Below are 16,506 nucleotides of genomic sequence, written 5' to 3'. Positions count from 1 at the left end.
TTGCAAGAGAATGACTGGGGGTGGCAGTTAGGGGAGGAGCTATATAGACAGCTCTGCTGTGGGTGTCCTCTTGCAACTTCCTGTTGGGAAGGAGAATATCCCACAAGTAATGGATGAACCCGTGGACTAGATACACCTTACAAGAGAAATAATGTTATATAATTCTGCACATAGTGCATTAGCCAAACTTTATAAAACATAATATTCCCTTTTATTTTTTTTAAAAAAACGGCTGTTTTACAGACCCTGCTCTCTGTGCTCTTCTGAGCAGGTCTGTTTCACACAGAGCATCGGGCCAGCTGTATAGTCACAGCCCGGCGCGACCGTACCATTACACACAGTGCAGCTGGCTCCTGCTGTCAGACAGAGCAGGAGCGAGCTGCACTTAGACTAGCGCGGTCGGGGCAGTCTGTGACTGGGCGCAGCTGGCCCGATGCGCTGTGTGAAACAAACAGACCCGCTCAGAAGAACACAGAGAGCGGGTCTGTAAAACAATCGTTTTTAAAAAAAAAAAAAAATTAAAAGGGAATATTATGTTTTATAAAGTTTGGCTAATATAATGTTATATAATTCTGCACTGTGTGCAGAATTATATAACATTATTTTTAAGGTTTACTGACACTTCAAGAAAGTATATTTAACCCTGTGTAAGCTAGAATCTATATAAATAAATTGTTCAGATATTTAATTTGTACCTCAGTATAGTATAAATGTATATTTATGGATCTGGGAGATGTGTCTAACGCCTAATAACAGAATTTATGTTTACCTGATAAATTTCTTTCTCCAACGGTGTGTCCGGTCCACGGCGTCATCCTTACTTGTGGGATATTCTCTTCCCCAACAGGAAATGGCAAAGAGCCCAGCAAAGCTGGTCACATGATCCCTCCTAGGCTCCGCCTACCCCAGTCATTCGACCGACGTTAAGGAGGAATATTTGCATAGGAGAAACCATATGGTACCGTGGTGACTGTAGTTAAAGAAAATAAATTATCAGACCTGATTAAAAAACCAGGGCGGGCCGTGGACCGGACACACCGTTGGAGAAAGAAATTTATCAGGTAAACATAAATTCTGTTTTCTCCAACATAGGTGTGTCCGGTCCACGGCGTCATCCTTACTTGTGGGAACCAATACCAAAGCTTTAGGACACGGATGAAGGGAGGGAGCAAATCAGGTCACCTAAATGGAAGGCACCACGGCTTGCAAAACCTTTCTCCCAAAAATAGCCTCAGAAGAAGCAAAAGTATCAAACTTGTAAAATTTGGTAAAAGTGTGCAGTGAAGACCAAGTCGCTGCCCTACATATCTGATCAACAGAAGCCTCGTTCTTGAAGGCCCATGTGGAAGCCACAGCCCTAGTGGAATGAGCTGTGATTCTTTCGGGAGGCTGCCGTCCGGCAGTCTCGTAAGCCAATCTGATGATGCTTTTAATCCAAAAAGAGAGAGAGGTAGAAGTTGCTTTTTGACCTCTCCTTTTACCTGAATAAACAACAAACAAGGAAGATGTTTGTCTAAAATCCTTTGTAGCATCTAAATAGAATTTTAGAGCGCGAACAACATCCAAATTGTGCAACAAACGTTCCTTCTTTGAAACTGGTTTCGGACACAGAGAAGGTACGATAATCTCCTGGTTAATGTTTTTGTTAGAAACAACTTTTGGAAGAAAACCAGGTTTAGTACGTAAAACCACCTTATCTGCATGGAACACCAGATAAGGAGGAGAACACTGCAGAGCAGATAATTCTGAGACTCTTCTAGCAGAAGAAATCGCAACTAAAAACAAAACTTTCCAAGATAATAACTTAATATCAACGGAATGTAAGGGTTCAAACGGAACCCCCTGAAGAACTGAAAGAACTAAATTGAGACTCCAAGGAGGAGTCAAAGGTTTGTAAACAGGCTTGATTCTAACCAGAGCCTGAACAAAGGCTTGAACATCTGGCACAGCTGCCAGCTTTTTGTGAAGTAATACCGACAAGGCAGAAATCTGTCCCTTCAGGGAACTTGCAGATAATCCTTTTTCCAATCCTTCTTGAAGGAAGGATAGAATCCTAGGAATCTTAACCTTGTCCCAAGGGAATCCTTTAGATTCACACCAACAGATATATTTTTTCCAAAGTTTGTGGTAAATCTTTCTAGTTACAGGCTTTCTGGCCTGAACAAGAGTATCGATAACAGAATCTGAGAATCCTCGCTTCGATAAAATCAAGCGTTCAATCTCCAAGCAGTCAGCTGGAGTGAAACCAGATTCGGATGTTCGAACGGACCCTGAACAAGAAGGTCTCGTCTCAAAGGTAGCTTCCAAGGTGGAGCCGATGACATATTCACCAGATCTGCATACCAAGTCCTGCGTGGCCACGCAGGAGCTATCAAGATCACCGACGCCCTCTCCTGATTGATCCTGGCTACCAGCCTGGGGATGAGAGGAAATGGCGGGAACACATAAGCTAGTTTGAAGGTCCAAGGTGCTACTAGTGCATCCACTAGAGCCGCCTTGGGATCCCTGGATCTGGCCCCGTAGCAAGGAACTTTGAAGTTCTGACGAGAGGCCATCAGATCCATGTCTGGAATGCCCCACAGGTGAGTGACTTGGGCAAAGATTTCCGGATGGAGTTCCCACTCCCCCGGATGCAATGTCTGACGACTCAGAAAATCCGCTTCCCAATTTTCCACTCCTGGAATGTGGATAGCAGACAGGTGGCAGGAGTGAGACTCCGCCCATAGAATGATTTTGGTCACTTCTTCCATCGCTAGGGAACTCCTTGTTCCCCCCTGATGGTTGATGTACGCAACAGTTGTCATGTTGTCTGATTGAAACCGTATGAACTTGGTCCTCGCTAGCCGAGGCCAGGCCTTGAGAGCATTGAATATCGCTCTCAGTTCCAGAATATTTATCGGTAGAAGAGATTCTTCCCGAGACCAAAGACCCTGAGCTTTCAGGGATCCCCAGACCGCGCCCCAGCCCATCAGACTGGCGTCGGTCGTGACAATGACCCACTCTGGTCTGCGGAACGTCATCCCTTGAGACAGATTGTCCAGGGACAGCCACCAACGGAGTGAGTCTCTGGTCCTCTGATTTACTTGTATCTTCGGAGACAAGTCTGTATAGTCCCCATTCCACTGACTGAGCATGCACAGTTGTAATGGTCTTAGATGAATGCGCGCAAAAGGAACTATGTCCATCGCCGCTACCATCAACCCGATCACTTCCATGCACTGAGCTATGGAAGGAAGAGGAACAGAATGAAGTATCCGACAAGAGTCTAGAAGCTTTGTTTTTCTGGCCTCTGTTAGAAAGATCCTCATTTCTAAGGAGTCTATAATTGTTCCCAAGAAGGGAACCCTTGTTGACGGGGATAGAGAACTCTTTTCCACGTTCACTTTCCAGCCGTGAGATCTGAGAAAGGCCAGGACAATGTCCGTGTGAGCCTTTGCTTGAGGAAGGGACGACGCTTGAATCAGAATGTCGTCCAGGTAAGGTACTACTGCAATGCCCCTTGATCTTAGCACCGCTAGAAGGGACCCTAGTACCTTTGTGAAAATCCTTGGAGCAGTGGCTAATCCGAAAGGAAGCGCCACGAACTGGTAATGTTTGTCCAGGAATGCAAACCTTAGGAACCGATGATGTTCCTTGTGGATAGGAATATGTAGATACGCATCCTTTAAATCCACCGTGGTCATGAATTGACCCTCCTGGATGGAAGGAAGAATAGTTCGAATGGTTTCCATCTTGAAAGATGGAACCTTGAGAAACTTGTTTAAGATCTTGAGATCTAAGATTGGTCTGAACGTTCCCTCTTTTTTGGGAACTATGAACAGATTGGAGTAGAACCCCATCCCTTGTTCTCTTATTGGAACAGGATGAATCACTCCCATTTTTAACAGGTCTTCTACACAATGTAAGAACGCCTGTCTTTTTATGTGGTCTGAAGACAACTGAGACCTGTGGAACCTCCCCCTTGGGGGAAGTCCCTTGAATTCCAGGAGATAACCCTGGGAGACTATTTCTAGCGCCCAAGGATCCAGAACATCTCTTGCCCAAGCCTGAGCGAAGAGAGAGAGTCTGCCCCCCACCAGATCCGGTCCCGGATCGGGGGCTAATATTTCATGCTGTCTTGGTAGCAGTGGCAGGCTTCTTGGCCTGCTTTCCCTTGTTCCAGCCTTGCATTGGTCTCCAAGCTGGCTTGGCTTGAGAAGTATTACCCTCTTGCTTAGAGGACGTAGCACTTTGGGCTGGTCCGTTTTTACGAAAGGGACGAAAATTAGGTCTATTTTTCGCCTTGAAAGGCCGATCCTGAGGAAGGGCGTGGCCCTTACCCCCAGTGATATCCGAGATAATCTCTTTCAAGTCAGGGCCAAACAGCGTTTTCCCCTTGAAAGGAATGTTTAGTAGCTTGTTCTTGGAAGACGCATCAGCCGACCAAGATTTCAACCAAAGCGCTCTGCGCGCCACAATAGCAAACCCAGAATTCTTAGCCGCTAACCTAGCCAATTGCAAAGTGGCGTCTAGGGTGAAAGAATTAGCCAATTTGAGAGCATTGATTCTGTCCATAATCTCCTCATAAGGAGGAGAATCACTATCGAGCGCCTTTGTCAGCTCATCAAACCAGAAACATGCGGCTGTAGTGACAGGGACAATGCATGAAATTGGTTGTAGAAGGTAACCCTGCTGAACAAACATCTTTTTAAGCAAACCTTCTAATTTTTTATCCATAGGATCTTTGAAAGCACAACTATCCTCTATGGGTATAGTGGTGCGTTTGTTTAAAGTAGAAACCGCTCCCTCGACCTTGGGGACTGTCTGCCATAAGTCCTTTCTGGGGTCGACCATAGGAAACAATTTTTTAAATATGGGGGGAGGGACGAAAGGAATACCGGGCCTTTCCCATTCTTTATTAACAATGTCCGCCACCCGCTTGGGTATAGGAAAAGCTTCTGGGAGCTCCGGCACCTCTAGGAACTTGTCCATTTTACATAGTTTCTCTGGGATGACCAACTTTTCACAATCATCCAGAGTGGATAATACCTCCTTAAGCAGAATGCGGAGATGTTCCAACTTAAATTTAAATGCAATTACATCAGGTTCAGCCTGTTGAGAAATGTTCCCTGAATCAGTAATTTCTCCCTCAGACAAAACCTCCCTGGCCCCCTCAGATTGGGTTAGGGGCCCCTCAGAGATATTAATATCAGCGTCGTCATGCTCTTCAGTAGCTAAAACAGAGCAGCCACGCTTACGCTGACAAGGGTTCATTTTGGCTAAAATGTTTTTGACAGAATTATCCATTACAGCCGTTAATTGTTGCATAGTAAGGAGTATTGGCGCGCTAGATGTACTAGGGGCCTCCTGAGTGGGCAAGACTCGTGTAGACGAAGGAGGGAATGATGCAGTACCATGCTTACTCCCCTCACTTGAGGAATCATCTTGGGCATCATTGTCATTATCACATAAATCACATTTATTTAAATGAACAGGAATTCTGGCTTCCCCACATTCAGAACACAGTCTATCTGGTAGTTCAGACATGTTAAACAGGCATAAACTTGATAATAAAGTACAAAAAACGTTTTAAAATAAAACCGTTACTGTCACTTTAAATTTTAAACTGAACACACTTTATTACTGCAATTGCGAAAAAACATGAAGGAATTGTACAAAATTCACCAAATTTTCACCACAGTGTCTTAAAGCCTTAAAAGTATTGCACACCAAATTTGGAAGCTTTAACCCTTAAAATAACGGAACCGGAGCCGTTTTAACACTTTAACCCCTTTACAGTCCCTGGTATCTGCTTTGCTGAGACCCAACCAAACCCAAAGGGGAATACGATACCAAATGACGCCTTCAGAAAGCCTTTTCTAAGTATCAGAGCTCCTCTCACATGCGACTGCATGCCATGCCTCTCAAAAACAAGTGCGCCACACCGGCGCGAAAATGAGGCTCTGCTTATGCTTTGGGAAAGCCCCAGAGAAATAAGGTGTCTAATACAGTGCCTGCCGATATTATAATATCAATATACCCAGATAAAATGATTCCTCAAGGCTAAATATGTTTTAAAAGTGAATCGATTTAGCCCAGAAAAGTCTACATTCTTAATAAGCCCTTATGAAGCCCTTATTTACCATCGTAATAAACATGGCTTACCGGATCCCATAGGGAAAAAATGACAGCTTCCAGCATTACATCGTCTTGTTAGAATGTGTCATACCTCAAGCAGCAAGAGACTGCACACTGTTCCCCCAACTGAAGTTAATTGCTCTCAACAGTCCTGTGTGGAACAGCCATGGATTTTAGTTACGGTGCTAAAATCATTTTCCTCATACAAACAGAAATCTTCATCTCTTTTCTGTTTCTGAGTAAATAGTACATACCAGCACTATTTTAAAATAACAAACTCTTGATTGAATAATAAAAACTACAGTTAAACACTAAAAAACTCTAAGCCATCTCCGTGGAGATGTTGCCTGTACAACGGCAAAGAGAATGACTGGGGTAGGCGGAGCCTAGGAGGGATCATGTGACCAGCTTTGCTGGGCTCTTTGCCATTTCCTGTTGGGGAAGAGAATATCCCACAAGTAAGGATGACGCCGTGGACCGGACACACCTATGTTGGAGAAATACCTTTAAATCTAAAGTGAATTAAATATAAATAATTGTATTGATACTTAAAATGTTTAACATTTTCTTTATTTCAGACACACAGTATGATAAAGGCCTATGCAATTTGTGATGTGAATTATAGAATATGTTTTTATACACAGCATTTTATTTCTTTTCTTAAAGAGCTGGTACCTGGTACAAATAAAATCCCATCTTTGTTTTTAGGGACTATTGCAGACTTCTGGGAATTTCAAACTATAAATCTCCTAATCGGGTTAGCCAGGATAGCCTTCTTTACTTTATAACTATAAGTTCAGAGGCTTAGCGAGCCTTTTGGAGACATATAGTCTCAGCTTGTATGTCCTTTATTTTAATTGTTTATACATTTTAAAATACATTTTTTATTTGTTAAAGAGCTGGTACCTGTCTTTACCTGGTGAAGCCGAGGGACTTGATACCTACCCGCTATCCAAATAAGAGCTTAGTGATAAATTTGTAAAGTGCGAGTACTTTTTTAAACCTTGTGTTGTTAATTACTTCTCTATGTTACCTTGGGAGAGCCGGAGTGTTAAATACCTACCTCGCTGTCAGACTAGGAGCTTAACCGTAGCTCCTGTTAGTTATGAGTATTTTTTTAAAACAAATATATTGAAATATGTTTAACATCTGCACTACTGTATGTTTTCTTTTTTTCTTGAAAAAACACACTCATCTAGGAATATTTCCTATTATTGGAATACTCGGTACTTGAAGAAAACATCAGACAACTATATCCATTTTTTTATTTTTGTTCACCTGTTTTTTATATAGTGTGTTATAATATTGTGCACATCATTTTTAGGTTACTCATAAACTAGCACTGTCTAGCTGTGAAAGATTGCATGGAGATAAGAGGCAGTCTTCAATGGCTTAGAAAATAGCATATGAGTATACACAAAGAATACCAAGAGAACAAAGCAAATTTGATAAAAGTAAATTGGTAAGTTGTTTAAAATTGCATGCCCTGTCTGAATCAAGTTTAATTTTAACAAAACTGTCCCTTTAATTCTGAAAATTGTTGGTTTTCTAAATTCAACTAAGATTCTAAGTCATGGGTGCAACAATAACTTACGATTTCCCTGCATAGACAATTAGGGAAAAATATCAGACAATAAAAGACTGTTTGTGCAAACCCTTTTAGGTTATCCTATGCACAGAGAAATAGAAAACTAGTTCAAACATGGCGACGCCCATCACTTCATAGAAACTAAACCTTTACACTTATACTAATAAAACTAATATAATTGTAAAACATATCTACATATTACTCTAGGGCAGTGTTCCCTCTAAGGTCAGTTTTGTGAGCGGTCCAGCAATGAAAGAGTTAATAAGGGAGCCACACCTTGCAGTCTGCATTGGGTAGTGTTCGCTAATTGCTCTAATTAACTGTTTCAATGCTGGGCTGCTCACAAAACTGGCCTTAGAGGGAACAGTGCTCGAGGGCTATATATTGCTTTGCATAGATCAATTTGTCTATCATGTATTTACTTTTTAACATCCCTTCAAACAATCAGACAGTGCTACCTAACACTGTCAAGAGCATTACGCTCTGACTTAAAGGGACAGTCTACTTGAAAAATGTTATGGTTTAAAAAGATTTTTTTTTTTTATTATTACAAATTCCCCAATTTTGCATAACCAACACTGTTACATTACTTTTTTATACTTTTGACCTCTATGATTACTTTGTATTTAAGACTCTGCAGACTGCCCCCTCAGTGCAATATTAGTCAATTAGTGCTGGTTCATGCATAACTCCACAGGAGTGAGCACAATGTAATCTATTTGGCACACTGGCACTGTCCGGCTGTTAAAAGCTAATAAATGCACTGTGAAATGATGTGGCATGCAAGGGTTTAGAAACAGGCAGATATTTAGAGGTTATAAAGTATACTAATATAACAATGTTAGTTGTGCGAAGCTGGGGAATGGGTTGTAAACGTATTATCTTTTTAAAGAACAAAATAAAAAATATTATTGCATTTTCAACCATTATCAAAGTAATTTAGCCTCAAAAAGAAAAATTTTTTTTTTAGTGAAGGTAAATTGTCATGAATTAGTGCCCTGTTTTTAAAAAACATAATTTATGCTTACCTGATGAATTTATTTCTCTTGTAGTGTATCCAGTCCACGGATCATCCATTACTTGTGGGATATTCTCCTTCCCAACAGGAAGTTGCAAGATGATCACCCACAGCAGAGCTGCTATATAGCTCCTCCCCTAACTGTCATATCCAGTCATTCGACCGAAAACAAACAGAGAAAGGAGAAACCATAGGGTGCAGTGGTGACTGTAGTTTAATTAAAATTTAGACCTGCCTTAAAAAGGACAGGGCGGGCCGTGGACTGGATACACTACAAGAGAAATAAATTTATCAGGTAAGCATAAATTATGTTTACTCTTGTTAAGTGTATCCAGTCCACGGTTCATCCATTACTTGTGGGATACCAATACCAAAGCTAAAGTACACGGATGATGGGAGGGACAAGGCAGGATTAAGCGGAAGGAACCACTGCCTGAAGAACCTCTCCCCCAAACACAGCCTCCGAAGAAGCAAAAGTATCAAATTTGTAAATTTTTGAAAAAGTGTGAAACAAAGACCAAGTCGCAGCCTTGCAAATCTGTTCAACAGAGGCCTCATTTTTGAAGGCCCAGGTGGAAGCCACAGCTATAGTAGAATGAGCTGTAATCCTTTCAGGGGGCTGCTGTCCAGCAGTCTCATAGGCTAGGCTTATTACGCTCCGAAGCCAAAAGGAAAGAGGTTGCCGAAGCTTTTTGACCTCTCCTCTGTCCAGAGTAAACGACAAACAGGAAAGATGTTTGACGAAAATCCTTAGTAGCTTGTAAGTAAAACTTCAAGGCACGGACTACGTCCAGATAATGTAAAAGACGTTCCTTCTTTGAAGAAGGATTAGGGCACAACGATGGAACAACAATCTCTTGATTGATATTCTTGTTAGAAACCACCTTAGGTAAAAACCCAGGTTTGGTACGCAGAACTACCTTATCTGCATGAAAAATCAGATAGGGAAAATCACATTGTAAGGCAGATAGAGACTCTCCGAGCCGAGGAAATAGCCATCAAAAACAGAACTTTCCAAGATAAAAGTTTAATATCAATGGAATGAAGGGGTTCAAACGGAACTCCTTGAAGAACCTTAAGAACCAAGTTTAAGCTCCACGGGGGAGCAACAGGTTTAAACACAGGCTTAAATCTAACCAAAGCCTGGCAAAATGCCTGGATGTCTGGAACATCTGCCAGACGCTTGTGCAAAAGAATAGACAGAGCAGAAATCTGTCCCTTTAAGGAACTAGCTGATAATCCTTTGTCCAAGCCCTCTTGGAGAAAAGACAATATTCTAGGAATCCTAACTTTACTCCATGAGTAAGTCTTGGATTCACACCAATAAAGATATTTACTCCATATCTTGTGGTAGATTTTCCTGGTAACAGGCTTTCGTGCCTGTATTAAAGTATCAATGACTGACTCGGAGAAGCCACGTTTTTATAGAATCAAGCGTTCAATCTCCATGCAGTCAGTCTCAGAGAAATTAGATTTGGATGATTGAAAGGACCTTGTATCAGAAGGTCCTGTCTTAGAGGCAGAGTCCATGGTGGAAAGGATGACATGTCCACTAGGTCTGCATACCAAGTCCTGCATGGCCACGCAGGTGCTATCAGAATCACAGATGCTCTCTCCTGTTTGATTTTGGCAATCAGTCGAGGGAGTAGAGGAAACGGTGGAAACACATAAGCCAGGTTGAAGAACCAAGGCGCTGCTAGAGCATCTATCAGCGTCGCTTCTGGGTCCCTGGACCTGGATCCGTAACAAGGAAGCTTGGTGTTCTGGCGAGACGCCATGAGATCCAACTCTGGTTTGCCCCAACGATGAATCAACTGAGCAAACACCTCCGGATGGAGTTCCCACTCCCCCGGATGGAAAGTCTGACTTAGAAAATCCGCCTCCCAGTTCTCCACGCCTGGGATATGGATTGCTGAAAGGTGGCAAGAGTGGTACTCTGCCCAGCGAATTATCTTTGAGACTTCTAACATCGCTAGGGAACTCCTGGTTCCCCCTTGATGGTTGATGTAAGCCACAGTCGTGATGTTGTCCGACTGAAATCTGATGAACCTCAGTGTTGCTAACTGAGGCCAAGCCAGAAGAGCATTGAATATCGCTCTTAACTCCAGAATATTTATTGAAAGGAGTTTCTCCTCCTGAGTCCACGATCCCTGTGCCTTCAGGGAATTCCAGACTGCACTCCAACCTAGAAGGCTGGCATCTGTTGTCACAATTGTCCAATCTGGCCTGTGAAAGGTCATACCCTTGGACAGGTGTACCCGAAACAAACACCAGAGAAGAGAATCTCTGGTCTCTTGATCCAGATTTAGCAGAGGGGACAAATCTGTGTAATCCCCATTCCACTGACTCAGCATGCATAATTGCAGCGGTCTGAGATGAAGGCGCGCAAATGGCACTATCTCCATTGCCGCTACCATTAAGCCGATTACCTCCATACACTGAGCTACCGAAGGGCGCGGAATGGAGTGAAGAACACGGCAAGCATTTAGAAGTTTTGATAACCTGGACTCCGTCAGGTAAATTTTCATTTCTACAGAATCTATAAGAGTCCCTAAGAAGGAGACTCTTGTGAGTGGGGATAGAGAACTCTTTTCCTCGTTCACTTTACACCCGTGCGACCTCAGAAATGGCAGAACTATCTCTGTATGAGACTTGGCAACTTGAAAGCTTGACGCCTGTATCAGGATGTCGTCTATATACAGAGCCACGGATATGCCTCGCGGTCTTAGAACCGCCAGAAGTGAGCCCAGAACCTTTGTAAACATTCTCGGGGCTGTAGCCAACCCGAAGGGAAGAGCTACAAATTGGTAATGCCTGACTAGAAAGGCAAACCTTAGAAACCGATGATGATCTTTGTGAATCGGTATGTGAAGGTAGGCATCCTTTAAGTCCACTGTGGTCATGTACTGACCTTCTTGGATCATGGGTAGGATGGTCCGAATAGTTTCCATTTTGAAAGATGGAACTCTGAGGAATTTGTTTAAGATCTTTAGATCCAAAATTGGTCTGAAGGTTCCCTCTTTTTTGGGAACCACAAACAGATTTGAATAAAAACCCTGTCCTTGTTCCGTCCGCGGAACTGGATGGATCACTCCCATAACTAGGAGGTCTTGCACACAGCGTAGGAATGCCTCTTTCTTTATCCGATTTGCAGATAGCCTTGAAAGATGAAATCTCCCTTGTGGAGGGGAAGCTTTGAAGTCCAGAAGATATCCCTGAGATATGATCTCCAACGCCCAGGGATCCTGAACATCTCTTGCCCACGCCTGGGCGAAGAAAGTCTGCCCCCTACTAGATCCATCGCCGGATAGGGGGCCGCTTCTTCATGCTGTCTTAGAGGCAGCAGCAGGCTTTCTGGCCTGCTTGCCTTTGTTCCAGGACTGGTTAGGTTTCCAGGCCTGCTTAGATTGAGCAAAAGTTCCCTCTTGTTTTGAAGCGGAGGAAGTTGATGCTGCACCTGCCTTGAAATTTCGAAAGGCACGAAAATTAGACTGTTTGGCCTTTGTTTTGGCCCTGTCCGGAGGAAGGGTGTGACCCTTACCTCCAGTAATGTCAGCAATAATTTCCTTCAAACCAGGCCCGAATAAGGTCTGCCCCTTGAAAGGAATGTTGAGTAATTTAGACTTCGAAGTCACGTCAGCTGACCAGGATTTAAGCCATAGCGCCCTACGCGCTTGGATGGCGAATCCGGAATTCTTAGCCGTTAGTTTAGACAAATGAACAATGGCATCAGAAACAAATGAGTTGGCTAGCTTAAGTGTTCTAAGCTTGTCAATAATTTCAGTCAATGGAGCTGTATGGATGGCCTCTTCCAGGGCCTCAAACCAGAATGCCGCCGCGGCCGTGACAGGCGCAATGCATGCAAGGGGCTGTAAAATAAAACCTTGTTGAATAAACATTTTCTTAAGGTAACCCTCCAATTTTTTATCCATTGGATCTGAAAAAGCACAACTGTCCTCAACCGGGATAGTAGTACGCTTTGCTAAATAGAAACTGCTCCCTCCACCTTAGGGACAGTCTGCCATAAGTCCCGTGTAGTGGCATCTATTGGAAACATTTTTCTAAATATAGGAGGTGGGGAAAAAGGCACACCCGGTCTATCCCACTCCTTGCTAATAATTTCTGTAAGCCTTTTAGGTATAGGAAAAACATCAGTACACACCGGTACCGCATAGTATTTATCCAGCCTACACAATTTCTCTGGTACTGCAACTGTGTTACAGTCATTCAGAGCAGCTCATACTTCCCCACCCAAGCAACACACGGAGGTTCTCAAGCTTAAATTTAAAATTAGAAATCTCTGAATCAGGTTTCCCCGAATCAGAGATGTCACCCACAGACTGAAGCTCTCCGTCCTCATGATCTGCATATTGTGACGCAGTATCAGACATGGCCCTTACAGCATCTGCGCGCTCTGTATTTCTCCTAACCCCAGAGCAATCGCGCTTGCCTCTTAATTCAGGCAACCTGGATAATACCTCTGACAGGCTATTATTCATGATTGCAGCCATGTCCTGCAAGGTAATCGCTATGGGCGTCCCTGATGTAATTGGCGCCATATTAGTGTGCATCCCCTGAGCGGGAGGCGAAGGGTCTGACACGTGGGGAGAGTTAGTCGGCATAACTTCCCCCTCGTCAGAATCTGGTGATATTTCTTTTATAGTTAAAGACTGATCTTTACTGTTTAAGGTGAAATCAATACATTTAGTACACATTCTCCTATGGGGCTCCACCATGGCTTTCAAACATAATGAACAAGTAGTTTCCTCTGTGTCAGACATGTTTAAACAGACTAGCAATGAGACTAGCAAGCTTGGAAAACACTTTAAACAAGTTTACAAGCAATATAAAAAACGTTACTGCACCTTTAAGAAACACAAATTTTGTCAAAATTTGAAATAACAGTGAAAAAAGGCAGTTACACTAACGAAATTTTTACAGTGTATGTAACAAGTTAGCAGAGCATTGCACCCACTTGCAAATGGATGATTAACCCCTTAATACCCAAAACTGAATAATAAAAGACAAAAACGTTTTTTTTTGTTTGTTTTTTTTTCAAACAGTCACAACAACTGCCACAGCTCTACTGTGGCTTTTTACCTCCCTCAAAAACGACTTTGAAGCCTTTTGAGCCCTCCAGAGATGTCCTGGATCATGCAGGAAGAAGCTGAATGTCTCTGTCAGTATTTTTATCTGCACAGAAAAACACTAAAATTGGCCCTTCCCACTCATATTGCAACAGTGGGAAGCCTAAGGAAACTGTTACTAGGCAAAAATCAAACCAGCCATGTGGAAAAAAACTAGGCCCCAGTAAGTTTTATCACCAAACATATATAAAAAACGATTAAACATGCCAGCAAACGTTTTAAAATACACTTTTATAAGAGTATGTATCTCTATTAATAAGCCTGATACCAGTCGCTATAACTGCATTTAAGGCTTTACTTACATTAGTTTGGTATCAGCAGCATTTTCTAGCAAATTCCATCCCTAGAAAAATATTAACTGCACATACCTTATTGCAGGAAAATCTGCACGCCATTCCCTCTCTCAGAATATGTGAGAACAGCCATGGATCTTAGTTACTTCTGCTAAGATCATAGAAAACGCAGGCAGATTCTTCTTCTAAATACTGCCTGAGATAAACAGTACACTCCGGCACCATTTAAAAATAACAAACTTTTGATTGAAGAATAAACTAAGTATAAAACACCACACTCCTCTTACGACCTCCATCTTGGTTGAGGCTTGCAAGAGAATGACTGGATATGACAGTTAGGGGAGGAGCTATATAGCAGCTCTGCTGTGGGTGATCCTCTTGCAACTTCCTGTTGGGAAGGAGAATATCCCACAAGTAATGGATGATCCGTGGACTGGATACACTTAACAAGAGAAATACTATTAAAAACAGGGGCACTTTCATTCATGAAAGTTTACATTGCAGCGCATTTTGAAAAATACTTACCTTTATCTTCTGCAAAGCCAGATTGGTGATCCCCTACCCGCAGGTCCTCTGTACATACGTCACGAATGACAAAACCGGCTTCCTCCAATCATGGCTCCCCACCCCCAGAGCGGCCATCTCGTGAGGTCAAGCCGTGATTGGAGGAAGTCGGTTTCGTCATTGCTGTGGAAGTACAGCAGGAAGAAGCGGGCAGGGGATCGCCGATTCGGCTTTGCAGAATATAAAGGTAAGTATTTTTAAAATACGGTGCAATGTAAACTTTCATGAATGAAATTGACCCTTATATTTAATAGTATTTTTAAAAACAGGGCACTAATTCATGAAAATTTACATTCACTATAAACTGGTGATGGTTCTTAAATACTACTCTATTAGGGAAACAAAAGATCTGAAAATTACACATGGGGAAAAAAAAACCAAGAGAACATACTCTGCTTCATGAGCTGCACGGCCAGCGTGGGGCAGTTGGAACACATCAGAGAGAACATACGAACCACCATGATGAACATGCCGGAACTCAGGATGGGAGGCGTCACTACAAGGAGCTGCTGAATGTTTGTAAGCAAGTCCCGAGAGGCCACTTGCTGTAGGAGATTCTGTTTGTGGATGTAGAGAGCACATGTTACAGTCAGTACAGAACTGCAGAAAAAGCAACATGAAATGTAGTGCATAGGTATTAAAAACATAATTTATGTAAGAACTTACCTGATAAATTCATTTCTTTCATAGTGGCAAGAGTCCATGAGCTAGTAACGTATGGGAAATACATTCATACTAGTTTCCCAAACCACAAATGCCTATAAATACACCTTCCACCTCAGTTTAACGTATAGTAAAGTTAGTGAGGTGTAAAAGGAATAAATAGCATAAAAAAGATTAACAGGATATATATAAAAATAAATAAAAAATCATAACCCCCCAAAAATTGGGTGGGTCTCATGGACTCTTGCCACTGTGAAAGAAATTAATTTATCAGGTAAGTTCTTACATAAATTATGTTTTCTTTCATATAAGTGGCAAGAATCCATGAGCTAGTGACGTATGGGATATAATACCCAAGATGTGGAAGTCCACAAGTCACTAGAGAGGGAGTGATAAAATAAAAACAGCTATTTTCGCTGAGAAATTAAATCTACAAAAATAATTAGGTTTTCTTAAAAATTAAAAAAAAAACACTCAAATCATAGGCACTAGAATCAAACAGACAGCTGCCTGAAGAACCTTTCTACCAAAGGCTGCTTCCGAGGAAGCAAACACATCAAAATGGTAAATTTTAGTAAACGTATGCAAAGAAGACCAAGTTGCTGCTTTGCAGATTTGATCAACTGAAGCTTCATTCTTAAAACCCCAAGATGTAGCAACTGATCTAGTAGAAAGAGCTGTAATTCGCTGGGGCGGAGACTGCCCCGCCTCCAAATAAGCTTTGTGAGTCAAAAGCTTCAACCAAAATGCCAAGGAAATGGCAGTGCTTTTCTGACCTTTTCTAGAACCAGAAAAAACAACAAATAGACGAGAAGTCTTTCTGAAATCTTTAGTAGCCTCAACATAATATTTCAAAGCTCTTTCTTCACCTTTCAAGAGAATTCTTAGGATTAGGACACAAGGAAGGAACAATAATTTCCCTATTGATGTTGCTACAATTTAACAACCTTAGGCAAACGAAGTCCGCAAAACAGTTTTATCTTGATGGAAAATTAGATAAGGAGACTCACAAGAGAGCAGACAATTCTCTCAATTCTCTTCTAGCAGAAGAGATAGCCAAAAGAAATACAACTTTCCAAGAAAGTAGTTTAATATCCAAAGAATGCATAGGTTTTA

General features: G+C 42.1%; 1 protein-coding gene across 9 annotated transcripts in view; it reads right to left on the bottom strand.

Annotated features, from left to right (window-relative positions):
- Window positions 1-16,506, bottom strand: part of TRIP12 (thyroid hormone receptor interactor 12) — a 1,052,161-nt gene that overhangs the window by 616,985 nt on the left and 418,670 nt on the right. For all 9 annotated transcript variants that reach the window (XM_053709826.1, XM_053709829.1, XM_053709830.1 and 6 more), the window contains one exon: window positions 15,119-15,284. In XM_053709826.1, the coding sequence (XP_053565801.1) occupies window positions 15,119-15,284 (166 nt within the window). The remainder of the gene's footprint in view (window positions 1-15,118; window positions 15,285-16,506) is intronic.

Source organism: Bombina bombina, chromosome 4, assembly GCF_027579735.1.
Source record: "Bombina bombina isolate aBomBom1 chromosome 4, aBomBom1.pri, whole genome shotgun sequence".
NCBI lineage: Eukaryota > Metazoa > Chordata > Amphibia > Anura > Bombinatoridae > Bombina > Bombina bombina.
The sequence above is the reverse complement of the archived record's forward strand: the minus strand, read 5'-3'. Positions and strand labels throughout refer to the sequence as shown.